Source organism: Xyrauchen texanus, chromosome 40 (genome assembly GCF_025860055.1).
Source record: "Xyrauchen texanus isolate HMW12.3.18 chromosome 40, RBS_HiC_50CHRs, whole genome shotgun sequence".
NCBI classification, from domain to species: Eukaryota; Metazoa; Chordata; class Actinopteri; order Cypriniformes; family Catostomidae; genus Xyrauchen; species Xyrauchen texanus.
In genome coordinates, this window is record NC_068315.1 from 14,075,261 (window position 1) to 14,089,355 (window position 14,095).

The 14,095-nt window shown below is 35.9% G+C and overlaps 1 protein-coding gene across 1 annotated transcript; it reads right to left on the bottom strand.

Moving 5' to 3' along the window:
* Window positions 1-2,014: 2,014 nt before the first annotated feature.
* meox1 (mesenchyme homeobox 1) lies at window positions 2,015-9,152 on the bottom strand. The gene is made up of 3 exons (XM_052113126.1): window positions 8,308-9,152; window positions 4,473-4,645; window positions 2,015-2,740 (listed from the first exon to the last, which is right to left on the bottom strand). The coding sequence occupies exons 1-3, from the start codon at window positions 8,783-8,785 to the stop codon at window positions 2,618-2,620; spliced, it is 774 nt and encodes a 257-aa protein (XP_051969086.1). The 5' UTR covers window positions 8,786-9,152; the 3' UTR covers window positions 2,015-2,617.
* Between the last annotated feature and the right edge of the window lie 4,943 nt (window positions 9,153-14,095).

The following is a 14,095-nucleotide window of genomic DNA, read 5'->3' on the forward strand; positions in this document are numbered from 1 at the left end:
TGACACCATTGCCAAACATCAACAGTCTCCATTCTCTCTATATGTCTTTACTATAATATTGCCTATTCAAATCTAAGTCAAATAGTGAATCGATGAGAAACGCCTTCTAAACTATTTTATTTTTCAGTATTTTGACTATTTTGTAAATTCATCAATATAAACATATTGTTGCATACAATCATATTATAATCATTTGTTGAGAAATACTGCATAACTGGTTGAAATTACTTGATGCATATCCAAACAAATGTATTTTTGGAGTGCTTTTGTTTTACTGGCCACAGAAAAGTGAATGGAGAAGTGGTGGCGTAGTTTGCTAAAGCACTGAACTGATAAGCAGAAGGTCGCTGTTTTGATCCCCACAGCCACCAACATTGTGTGCTTGAGCAAGGCACTTAACTCCTGGTTGATCTGGGGGGGATTGTCCCTGTAATAAGGGCTCTGTAAGTCAATTTGGATAAAAAGCATCTGCCAAATGCATAAATGTAAATGTAAGTCATATTAACAAAGCTTACAGTCATGAGCTATTTTAACAATATCTCTTTGATGAAATCTGCATTTATCAACATAATAATTAAAACCCCTTGAGCCACAGAATGAGGAAACTACCCCAATTTGTCTTCTGTCTGTACTGTTTGCTGCCAGTCTGAACTGATAGTGCTCGCCCTGTTCAGTAGGCCAGACTTCTCTACCATCTGTCTCTCTGTCTCTTGTTTCCTCTCTCCATTTTAGAATCCTATTCTAAATGAAATCACTGGGTGAATGAGTGTAAGTACTCAGGATCATGTTACTTAACATGCTATTTTTTTAAATGAAAATAAAACAAATCAGTAGGGTTCTGTTTAAATAGTGTGTATGAGCATGAGTGTGCGTGTCTTTAAGGATAAATCCCCTCCTGTGTTTATTTTAGTTAATGTCACAGGTGTAAATGGACCACTCTGGTGCTCTTTTATTAGAGGCTCTAATATCATAAGTAGGTTTATACACATGATTTATTTTCATAGTCATTACTAAAAAAGCAATAATAGTGCACATAATGGTGGAAAGCAAGGTACGTAATAAGGGACTGGCTCGGAGAGATTGTGGCTGCACAGGGTCAGCAGCACTGTGAGACTTAACCCTCATTTTGGGTGGGTATGGAACTATTCCTGCGCCGGTCCACCTCACAGGCCACTCACCTCTCTCAAGTCTTTGTTTGACCGACTGGCCAGAGCATAGGCCCACCATTGTGAGTCCCTAGACTCTGGATGCTTTACCACTGTTTTCTTTGGGAAGCAGGAAATTGGATGACTGGCTACCTGCAACAACAACATCCTGTACTTGAGAAGTCATCTCTCCTCTCCAACCCACCTATTATTCCCCTTTCTCCACAGCACTATGCCAGCGGTCACTCTCCAGACTTCTGATCCAGATGCTTTGGGGCCAAGTGTGGAGTTGAACCCGTAGCTGAAATTTCAACACTTAAGGCCTATGAGGTATAAAAGTACTATGGAAGATTATCATAATGCGTAATGGCAGTTATGAAACAACCCAACCTGGATTATAAATCTATTCCAAATTTAGTCATATAACTGATATAAGTCACAGAAACCAAAAATTACCCACAGCTGATTACGTTGGGATTAAGTTGATACGATGTGTTTTGTTATTATCTTTTTTTTCCGACAACAGCAATATGATAAAACTGACATCAATGCTTAATAATTAGTTAAATTTATTATAAATAATAATCAGAATAAACATTATCAATCATTAGACAACCTTTACCTTATATGTAAGAGTTTGTGGTTGCCAAGTTTTGTAACTTGCACAACGTTTTTACAATGGAATACAGCTCATCCAATCAGAATTTAGTCAGAACTATTTGTTTCGTGAAATATGTATAATTGTAAATTGTTTTGCATAATTTTCAAAGTATAAAGTAAAAAAAAATGTATAATTGTTTCTGTATGTTCCTCCACATAACATTCAACCTGTAAGATCTGAAGAAAAATACAATCAGTTTTTCTTGGTTTCAAAATTTTTATTATTTTTGTATTTTTATATGCAACACCTGTTTGATAAATTTCATGTAAAAAAAAAAAGAGAGAGAGAGAGAGAGCTACAAAAAATGTTTTATTCAATAAGGCAAAAAGGTATGTTCTAAGAGCAACTTGACACAATTTAGGGTAAAAACAAAGAAGTGATATTGAGGCATTGGTGGTTTGGCGTGATCCTGAGAGTGTCTGTCTGTGGAGCTTCACAGATGGTTCTGATCAGACATCAGTGTGAAAGCGGTCCAACAACAGACCTACATCATGCCGTCATGGCTGGAGGTCAAAGCTATTAAATCAGGGCTTAAAAAGTGAATATAAATTGTTTTTATACGTGAATAATTGGTTTTTATAGGTCTCTGATTTCACTCGATCTGTTCATGAATGAAACTGGATGGTGCTTCCAAACCATTCAGGTTCTGTTGATAATTAATCATCTGAGCAAGGAGAGCAAGAGGAAAGCTTTTGTTCATGAAGCAGTGTAACGGGATATGTGGAGGAACTAGTGAAAAATTGGACATCATCCGTATGGCCTGGGTGAGCCTGGGTGACTGTAAATATGAGTAAACCTCTAGATGAGATCTTTACTCTGAGCTAGGAGATGCAGCAGAGTCCATCTCATCTGCTTCCAGGTCATGAGGAGATGCAGGCTGTCCTCCTTTCACTCTCTTCCACTTCATTCGTCTGTTTTGAAACCACACTTTTACCTGTGAATACAAATTGTTGTCAATATTCATAGGACTTAAAGTAATATTTCACCCAAATAGACATTTCTAATCATTTACTCGCCCTCATGTTATCACAGATGTATATGACTTTTTTTCTTCAACAGAACATGAACAAAGATTTTTCAAAGAATATCTCAGATCAGTAGGTCCATATAATGCAACTGAATAGTGACCAAAACTTTAAAGCTCCAAAAAGCACATAAAAAGGCAGCATAAAAGTAATCCATTGATTACTTTTCATCCATTGATTTAAATTATGTCTTCTGAAGCAATCAAATAATTTTGAGTGAAACCAAACCAAAATGTTACTCCTCTTTCACTGTATATTTTGCCATTGCAATCTCTAGGCACAATCATGATTTCAAGCTTGATTAAACTTCCTAGTGACTGGCAAATGCACAGAGTGAAAGCACTAGGAAGTGTAATCAATCTTGAAATCAAGATCGCCAATGAGACTGCTTATGTCAAGCTTTATAGTAAAAAAGGGGTTACATTTAGATCTGTTCTCACCTAAAACCGATTTGATCGCTTCAGAAGACATGGATTAAACCACTGGAGTCTTATGAATTAATTGTATACTGACATTATTAACTTTTTGGAGCTTTAAAGTTTTGTTCACCATTCATCTACAGAGCTGAGATATTCTTCTAAAAATCTTGTGAGTAAATGATGAAAGAATTTTCATTTTTGGGGGATCTATTCCTTTATCACACACCAGGTCACCTCTGCAAAAGTTGAGTTTGGATTGTAAAGTGGAAGTTTAATTACTGTGATGCATATACTTTGGGATTGACTCATAAAACCTTCTCAATGTCCCTGAAAGAATATTTTTAATATTTCTGGGTCTGGTCGCTTTCTGGAATCTATTTTATTATTGCTATTATTATTATTATTATTATTATTATTATTATTATTATTATTATTATTATTATTGTTATTTATATTTTTTATGCTATCCTGAATTGTCCTATTCCTATTAAACATTTTGGGAAAGTATCATTGTTGTATATTCTTTAATTTTGTATTGGAAAATTGCAAAAAAAAAAAAAGAAAAGAAAAAGAGAGACAATGATAATTAATACAATAAACTGTCTGGAAGTGATTTTGAGAATAAATTGTCAACTCTCACTTGAGTGATTCAAAAACTTTTGCAGCCAGCAAATCAAAAAATTTGTGACATTATATTTGACAGCTAAACTCTGTGGACCACAAGTCTGTGACCCTTGTGCATCCTTCTCTGCATTCCCTATGGAAACACAGCGACATGGACCATCTGTTCCCACACTATTTTTACATGCTTCTCTCCACTGAATCTGTCTGCCACTCATCTTTAAAGCAAAGGGTGGCAGGCGGCCAAGATATGTAGGATGCACTGGGAAATGTGAAGAAAGAGTTGCAAAGGGATTCAGGAGAAGCCCAGAGTTCTGCTGGGATCTGGCATGTGCTTGGGCCTAAGACTGGGAAAACTATCAAGGATCAAGCTAATTGTAGTCTGTGTTTAACAAAAAAAGGTCTAGTCCGAAATAGCAGAAGGAAAAATAAGAAAAGTGATGAGAAGATGGATCTACCTTTTGTCAAATATTTTCTACGCAATCTGTCAATCTTATTTCACACTGTCTTAATTTGGACTTGATGAATGAGTATCTCCTTTTATAAAGACCTGCTATTATCAGACAATAATATCACAAGCCTATAGATATATCGATTGTACCTGTCTCTCAGTGAGGTCAAGGTTAACAGCAATCTCGTAGCGCCGCAGGCGGGTCAAGTAGTTGTGATGTGTGAACTCGGCCTCCAGCTCCCGGAGTTGTTCCTTGGTAAAGGCTGTTCGTTCCTTTCTAGCCTTGCAGTTTGAGTCAGGCTTGAAGCCTGAATCCTGAATCTCTGGAGGACACAGAAGGCAAGAGACTCAGTCTTAGTTTTGTGCTCTGTGGCACTGAAAACCCAATGAAGCTCTATCATGTAAAGAAATCATGATAAAACCTTACAAAAAGGTACATTGCATATAACAGTTAATGCATTAGGTATCATGAACTAAAAAATATTAGCATGTAATAATAATAAATGCATACATTCTTAGTTCATAATGCATTGACTAATGCTTTTGTATGAAAATTTTAACCTTAAACATATATTAGGGTAAGTAGAAATTAATTAAAATTGACCATTGATTTTTCAATGCTTTAAAACGATTGTCCATTGTTAATACATGTTACCTTTTGCGTCAACTAATTTTAATGTATACAACCTTATTGTAAAGTGTTACCAAAACCATATTTTTTAAAACAAACTGTTTTAAAACTGTTTGATATGCTTTTCCATGTCAAAAATATTTTGTAATTAAATAATATTACATAAAATAATACATTCTTTGCAAAACTCCCCTAGGAGCTGCATATGCTTTCATGCATGTTAGGTTTAAAACTCTCTCTGCATTATAACATTGGTTACAAGCGGTTTTGTGGGCCACACAGGACACACATTTGCACAGGGCTCAGGGCAGATCAGAGGGTGTTTGAGTCCCAGTTAAAGCAAGCTGGAAGTTTGGGGGTTGTTGGGGCTCAAGAAACTGACCACAGACGACTTAAGTTAGCAAGGAATGCACCGGAACATTGTTAAATCCACTGACAAAAGAACAAAGGCTTGCTGAAGTCGAGTGACTGTGTGTGGGTAGAAGTGTGAATATGTGTGTGTTAGGGTCCTGTGCCCTCTACATTCCCTGACACTGTAATTCAACACAATCTCACAACCCATATCACAACAGAAAACTGTAGTGGGTGAAGAGAAGAAAATGTAAAAGCATACCTTGTATTAGTTTCAAAATGTACTTTAATATAAAAGGGATATATTCACCCAAATCTTTTTATTCTGTAATTTACTCAACCATGTTGCATGTCTCCAAACCTGTACATCTGTCTTTTTTCAAGATATTTTTTTCTTTTCATGCAATGCAAGTGAATGGTGACTGAGCTTAACATTCTGCCTAACATTTCCTTTTGGGTTCCAGTTTTGAGTAACTATCCTTTTAAGAGTGATATGTAAAGATGTTTGACATAATTTCTATAAGTTGTGTCAGCTTAATTAGTTGTTCCAACCTTGTGAACTCAATTAACATGTGCGCCATGCATTAGAACTGGTAGCACCAAATGAACCCTGATGCAATTTCTGTAAAAGGACTTTAATTTGTCAGTGTGAGAATTTGTGCTTCGTCTTTGCCAGATCCTGGCCAGACTGTGAAATGGACTGAAGTCACACTGCCAGATGTGAGTGGGAAAGTGAGACAGTTTCCCAGTAACAGAGCATAATGCTTTCTCACATATGGCAACCTGTGGCCTCTGTTCTTTTTTAGAAGGCGCATTATTATTGTCATTAATGTCCCGTTCATTTAAATGCCCTGCCGAGGGTAGTTAATGGAAAGGTGGTGGCAGGTTGAGGAAGAAACACCTGGCACTCTGTGTGTGTGTGTGTGCGTGCATGCATGTATGCGTGCATGCGTGCACCTTCCAAAAACAGACTCCAATATATTTCCCCAGCGAAAGCCCATAAACTTTTAGGGAGCAACTTCCCTCTGTGGGGGGGTGGCATTTGGCATTTTATGTAGAAGCGCTAAAGTCATTTGTCCAAATTAAGTCAAAATGAGTTGATCGTTAAGCTTCATTTTCTGTCCTTTAATGTTACTAAACAAAAGGGAACATATTGTAAACCTGCTTGTAAACATCCAACACATACTAATTCTTAAATTCCTAAATACTAAATCCTTAAACAGGTAAATAGAACTAGAATATAGAGGTAATTTGGATAAATGAAATCCTTCCATATTTACAACGACAACAAACTCTTCTGCAATCACATTTTCAATTTTCTTTCTACAAGCAGATTCTCTATGATGTAGAATTCATTTTGGGAGTGAATATCACATCTGTTTACAATTTTATGCAAACAATGATTGCCTGCCTGTCTTTTTAGGTACAAACCTGCTGAAAACATTATCACTAACAGATTTGATTATCATATCCTCGCCAAATCCTTCACACCTTGTCTCACTGTACCTTTTACACCACATTTCATGAAAAAGTACTTCTAGATGTAATCATATTAATGCACACTAAAAACTTAGCCTTGGTAATGAATATTTTCATGATGTGAATTTCTCTCCAGTCAAATGTTCTGTGGAGATCCTGTTACTGCTTAACGACAGGAAAATGTCAATGGATAAGAATGTAGAAGTGGGATCGCAGGCAAGTTATATTACAGACATGGTTTGGCTTGTTTCGACCACAAGTGATGGAAGGTTACATTAAGGTAACTTAGAGAGAGGGAAAGGGTATATTTATTCCCCATATTAGACTATGAGGCCTGGATGCATTGTTGTGCAGTAGGGCCTGATGATGGATTTGAGATGCACATTTTTAAACACCACTCATGTCATTGGCTGTTTTGGCCAATGTTATATAAAGCATCTTGAGCACTATTGGGGAAATGTACTGTATATATCTTCAAGAAATTTCCCCTGATCCCAGAAAAGCAAAGCTGTCTCAGTTTCCACAGTAAGTCTGAGAGATGAAATTAATGCCTGCTCCAGATGTGCCACAAACACTGAGGTTCACTTTTCCTCCTCTCAGAATTGTGTGAAACTGGAAGTATTCAGAGCGCTCATTACTACAGTTATTATGCAGATTTCATCATTTGAGTGCATCATTAACAATAACTGTAATACCTCAAACAAATCCTAATTATGTTTGAGGTATTAGAATGGGTGGATATGAACTTCATTTTATAATATTAACAATATTTTGGTCTTTTTGACAATAGATGAGCACAAAACCTTATAGTTGGTTTTATATAATTCTTCAGAGGTATGCACTGTATATGTATAAAAAGGTTTCAAATTATCCATTATTCACTACTTTACACCTCAGATACTGGATACGGAAGATGCTGATTTCAGTTTCTGTGCATTTGTATTTCAGAGGTGCCAGTAGACTACATTAAAAAGATTCATAGAACATGTATAGCTTCATTATCCATTGAATCTGAGTATTTAGTTGATGTTAGTATAAATCATTTTGATCCCTCATAATAATTAAAATGGATGTTTTGAAAAATCAGGTCTGGGTTGTGAAAGTGTGTAAGATGTTTTGAATGTAAAAACTGTCAAAGATTACAAAACAATAGAAAGCATTAAGAAGCAGAACTCTACCTAAGAGCTTGCAACAATTGAAGGAAACAACTACAGAATAATATCCATGGAATTACGTGTTATGGGTCATCCACCATGTACAGGTTTGCTGAAACTATTTTTAAATAGAATATAAGTGGTACAAATACCTGCTACATCCGTTAGCTTTCTCACACAGTGATTATGCATGTGAACTGTCAACACGGTATTATATGTTGTTTTCAATTTAAATGTTTTACTAAATTACATTTTGCTGCTATTTTTTGAATAGGCAAAAGTCAAAGTATCACATTAGTCAGAGTGATTCATGCCATCAATCACCTCATAACTCATCCACCCTTCCCAAAACCCCTTTAAAATGACTCACCTGTGATTTCTCTTTTCCGCTTGGAGCTTTTTTTCTCTGTTTCGACCACTGCCACACTTTGAGAGGAGTACTCTCCCTCTAGACATGATGTGACTGCTCCAGGCAGCCTGTCTCCCCCTGCACTGTCCATTTCTGCCCCTACACCAGCTCCCACTGCTACTGCTGCTGCCTGGCATGGCTCCTGCCCTCTGCCTCGTGGTTCACAGGGAGGGAACTGCCACTCTGATCTTTGGTAGCCTCCATGCGTCTCTGGGTACAGTCTGTCCTCGCGTGGGTAAGCATGTGGTGCCGGCACCAGACAAGAGCTGGAGAAGTCTGTGTAGGCCAGGAAATCGTGCTTTTGATGCAGGGAAAAAGGGGCCTGCTGGTACGGCTGCAGCCCTGCTCCAGAACCTCCAGTGTGAGGAGTCCTAACGCAGCCCCAGAGAGCACTGCCTGTGTGAGGGGTCCGCATGCAACTGCTTGCTGGTTGATCCATGCTGAAGAGCACACAGCTGGGGTCATACGCACACTCACACACAGTATGAAGCCAAGATGTCCTCAGAGATGCAGCTGTTTGGGTCTGGTGCAAGCCAACGTGATAAATATCCACTTCAGCATGTGGTCTTACATGCACATCAAGGCCTCAAAGTCCAACTTTTGAAATCACCGTTAGGTTTACCTCACTACAGAAGTATCAAACACCTTCCAGCAGTGACCTTTCTACATTGACTGTGTCGTGTGATTCAGCTCTGTTGTAACACATCAGCTCACACTCTCTCAGTCTCTCATTCAGCTTTAAGGCCACTACATCCACTCTCAGCTCTACATGCTGTTTTCACAGTTCTGAGACATTCCTGACAAGTGATCCCTCCTCCTTTTAAAATGCCTAGGTGGGAAAGAGTAGCAAATTTATGGAGTGAAACTTGAAGCTTGAAGAGGAGGAGTTCTGTGGTCCACATGTTGGTACCCCCCAATCCAGCCCTGCTTCATATACTATTAATCATGTGGGATTTTATATGCACATCTAATGGGATTTCCAGGTGCTGGCTTTTAAAGAAACATTGTCTGTAAAATATTAAATGAACACCCACACAGGAAAGTTGACCGGATCCTTTTTTTTCCTTTATTACTTCTTTTCCCCAATTTTTTTTCACTCTTTCACTTTTTATATATTTTTTTTTTACCAAAAAATGAAAATTCTGTCATCATTTACTCAAACTTTATTATTTTTTTTCCGTGGAGGGGAAGTTTAGATTATTGTCTGAGCTGTTCTTTTCCATACAATGAAAGTGAATGAGGATCAGGGGCTTTCAAGCTCCAAGAAATTAACAAATAATAATTATTATTTAAAGCATCATACAGTAGATTATAGACTTGTATGTACACTATATTCTGTGTGTTCTGAAGCCTTTAGAAAATGTTTTTACATTAATTACATTAAATTAGTAATTTAAGATTCACTAAAAATCTTGCCTTGAAAATCTTGACAGCTGTGGTCCCCATACACTTTGATTGTTTGAAAGAGAACAGCTTGAACATTCTGCAATAAATAACTCATTTTGTGTTCCACATGGGTTTGGAATGACATAAGAATGAGTAAATGACATTATTAAAATTTTTGGTCAGAGTATTGCATGAACCTTTCGATATGCACCCTGCCTGACCTATTTCTATACTAATGTTTCGTAGTCTGCATTATTGACGTGTATAGTAACGTGTGTAGTCTCACAGTGCTGATGAAAGAAGTCTGACTTAAGCGGTGGTTTGTTCAACACCTCATGTGTGTACAAGTTGTAGTACAACAAACACACCAACATGCTGTCACTTATTTTAACACTGTTTGTGTCTAATTAAATGACATTTACTAATGCTGATACATTTTTAAAACATTTGCAAATCAGTTCAACATGTTTTATGGGGGAGCAGAAATACTTATTTCTAATTAGTTTAACTGCTAATATTGCAGTTGCCATCCATATAACATATTGTTTGCAATCATGCAACCATTTGTATGCTCCAAAGGTGAGGTCATTTCTCCTGTATTCTTGCCATGTGTTTGTTCTGGCAAGTAATATAGCTATTAAATAGAATTCATTTGACATTTGAATGTGGTTGAGGTTGGAATCTCACTTTCTCTCACTGTCCATGGGCTGTATAACAAGTGATGGAAAGAATACACGTTTATTTTGATAAGAATGTATAAGAACTGTGGTCTGTGGTTATTTTTTATTGTTGTTTTCTTTGCCCTCTGTGTGATCCTGACCTTTGTGAACAGAGCAGCCTACGCCTCGATTACAGGAGCGTAATGTTTTAGGGTCTGAGGTAAGACTGAAATCCTTTCCCTTTACCCAGCACATAGATGAACCATGAAGCATCCACCTCTTTACTGGCAATCTGGGCCCTACCGTGACCCCGGGGGGGCTGGGTTAATATAGCATTTGCATTCAGTTGGGCCATCTGTGTGTGAGTTGTGCGTTTTTCTTCTTTATGTGTGTGTGTCAGGCCATGCACATTTTGGGTCTTGAGGTAGTCACTGCTCCATGCTCAAACCTGTTGCAGTCAGTCGGCCAGGGATGGTTGGGGGCAAATAGGGTGTTTTCATTTGATCTATCTTTTTGACACCAGAGAGAATAAGAAGGATGAAAGAAAGTCCTAATAGAGGACGAGCTCAGGCCAGGCTCGGGTCAGAGAGCTGTGGGAGCAAAGAAGAGGTTCAGACCCCGCTGTTGTCCACATCATTTACTGCTTCCGCCAAAGAGCAAGACATGCTCTTACACACAACCAGAACACAAGTACTTTTGTTTGGATGACTCTGAAGTTTTCTAATAATTGGCAATAAAGTTCAAATACATTCTCTATAAATATGAAGACCTTTTTAAGACCTTTATATATATGGTATTATTAAAAGATAAACATTTATGCATGTTAATTTCATATTTCTACTTTATGTTTCTATGTTTAATTTTATTTAAAATTGTACAAATGCTATTTGTTATTTTTATTTATTTATTTTTTTTTTTCAGTAAAGGTTTTTCAGCTAGCTTCAGTTTTTTAAGCAGGCCCAGACATTTTAGTAGGACTGTTTAAGGTTTAAGAAAAAAACTAAATCATGCTGCCCTCTGGAGGTGAATGGTACGTTGTGGTACAGAATATTAAATGCTCAGTTCAGGCCAGACAACACGTAATCTCTAAAATCTCTAGAGAAATATGTTTTTCTTTCTTTCCACAGTGAATTCTGGGTATGTGCACATTTTATGTTATGGTATATCTTTTTTGTACATTTTTGGTATATTTTTATTAATATTTTAAAGGAGTGTTTACATTTTGGCATGGCTACACAGACAGTAGTAGTACCAGTAGATTTTTTTTTTTTTTAATTAAAATCGTAACTTTGTCATCAAATGTGAATAAGCTTTTCCATTTACTCTTATCAATCACATTCATTTAAAAAAATATTTTTTACATAATTTAACCTGTCTTATTTACCTCAAAATAATAGTGAACTGTTACTTTAAATTATATGACGAAGAGCTGAGATATTGTTCTAAAAATATTTGTTTGTATTTTGCAGAAGAATGAAAGTAAAACACATCTGGAATGGTGAGTAAATGATGAGATATTTTTCATTTTGGGGTGATTATCTATTTTAAAACCAAAAATTATTAAATGATCTACACTTTTAAAGCAGTGATTTCCTTTTTCTGAAATACTGTACACTTTATATAGATTCAGTCAGTTTATTAAACAAATATATATATATATATATATATATATATATATATATATATATATATAGAATTTTTTTAAATATATAATTTAAATATATTATTTTGAGGTAAACAAGACAAAAGTGAACTGTCACTTTAAATTATATGATGAAGATGAAGTGACATCAATTATATCTTCCGAGGACTCACGTTTAATATTTCTAGTCTTGTTTTACATTCATATTTTTTCATGCTTGACAAGAGTAAAATAAAAAAGTAAGAGTTTTTATTTTTTATACTATTTATAGAAAATTAATATTATTGACTCTTGATAACCGGGGGACCAGCATCTGTTTTGGTTTGAAATGTTTCACCCCATCACATTTTAATTTCCCAACATATACATTTTTATTAATTTAGCTTAAGATAGAACAAAGCAAAGTTCTGCTTAGTTCTAAGAATGGTTAAAATCTTGTGGCAAATCAAAAACATTTTAAAATATTTACCTTTTCTTACAAAACAAAATCGCCTTTGCAAAATGGAAAAGGTGCCGTTTAGAATGACTCTTGAAAGGCAGCAAGAGGGAAAATGTCCATCACTCATGGTGCCTTAAAACCAACATTGCTTTCTGTAAGCATCACTTCAGGTTTACTGTTCTCAAGAGGGTGTCTCTGGGAGTTTGCTGGGAAGACCTGAGACTCCAGCATCACATGTTCATGGAATACCTTCCTGTGGATTCTGTCCTGTCCCAAACATCCAAGGGCAGGTCTTCCTGCTGTGAGCTCGGGGCTTTGAAAATTAGGTCCAAACTGCTCTCCAGAGATTTTTCAGGATCAGGCCTCCACACACTCAACAAGCCAAATGAGAACAGCCTTGGAAAACAACTCCTATAACACCAGAAAATCTCCACAATGAGATGCACAATCACACACATGCAAACAAACAAACTAAATTTACCTCTCTTGCCTATTTTTATACTCTTTTGTGTTCATATGTTGCACGACATACATTTGTACATAATGATAGTGTGCAAATTATACTTAAAAAAAATTTTTATAGGCTAACTAACTAACCACCTTATAGACCTTTAAACCAAAACACTGATTTTAATTTGTGAAACTTGTACTAGTTATATCTATAATAAAGAGATCAATTTGAAACGTTTCAGTGTTCTACGAAGGAAAAAATATATGCATTTGGAATGACATGAGAGTGAGTAAATGACACAGAATTTAAATTTTTGTGTGAGTAATTTTTTTAAGGAGATTAAATTGGAGATTGAATTGGAGGATATCATAAAGCTATCATAAATAACCTGTCCTGTCCATATATTGATTTGCACTTCTATTCAGACATTTTACCCCAAAGCTGAACTTTACTTCACTTTATTTTGTTCAATATAGATTTACAGTTCAGGGACAATGTACAAAAATAAACATTTCCATAAAAATGCAAACAAGCAGTATTTGTCAGTTTAGCAATTATAGCTAATTTTCAACTGTAATCCCTGGGCAGGTATTACAGAAAAAAACAAAAACAAATTAAAAACAGGAATAAGGATATGCTGAACCCGGAGTGAAAATATACTTCATAAATAGTATCATACATAAACATAAACATAAATGGCAGTATATGAAGCATGTTTGTTCACAGTTGCAGGAGCACGATCATGTTGTTGATTTTCTTTTAACCATAATTTTAAGGTATCAATGAATGAGTGGTTTTACAAGTTTTACAATCCCTTCTATGAATAGGAAGCATATCCAGGTCTGACTTGCTCTCACAGAGAAACTGGGTTGTCCTTCTCATAGGAACTTCACAATCCTCTCTTAACAATGGATGTAGTGGAAATATATGTTACCCGTTGCTTGATTAAAGCTATGACGGGGAGGAGCTAGACCATACAAGATTTTATATAAACTCTGAATATTATATTTTAAAATTTACACATTTAAATTTCTTCCCAAAAAAACATGAAATTGAATTGAGTGATATTTAACAAAATAAGTATTAAAACTAAATATTTTAAGTTTTAATAATTACATTTGGTTTAAAATGACTCAATTCAATTTGATAGAATTTTTCCATGAAATTAAAAT

Coding starts and splice junctions, on each gene's coding strand:
- meox1 (XM_052113126.1), bottom strand. CDS start 8,785: ATGGATCAACCAGCAAGCAGTTGCATGCGGACCCCTCACACAGGCAGT. Junction 4,646..8,307: donor GCGGAAAAGAGAAATCACAG/GTGAGTCATTTT, acceptor TGTGTCCTCCAG/AGATTCAGGATTCAGGCTTC. Junction 2,741..4,472: donor TTGACCTCACTGAGAGACAG/GTACAATCGATA, acceptor TTGTATTCACAG/GTAAAAGTGTGGTTTCAAAA.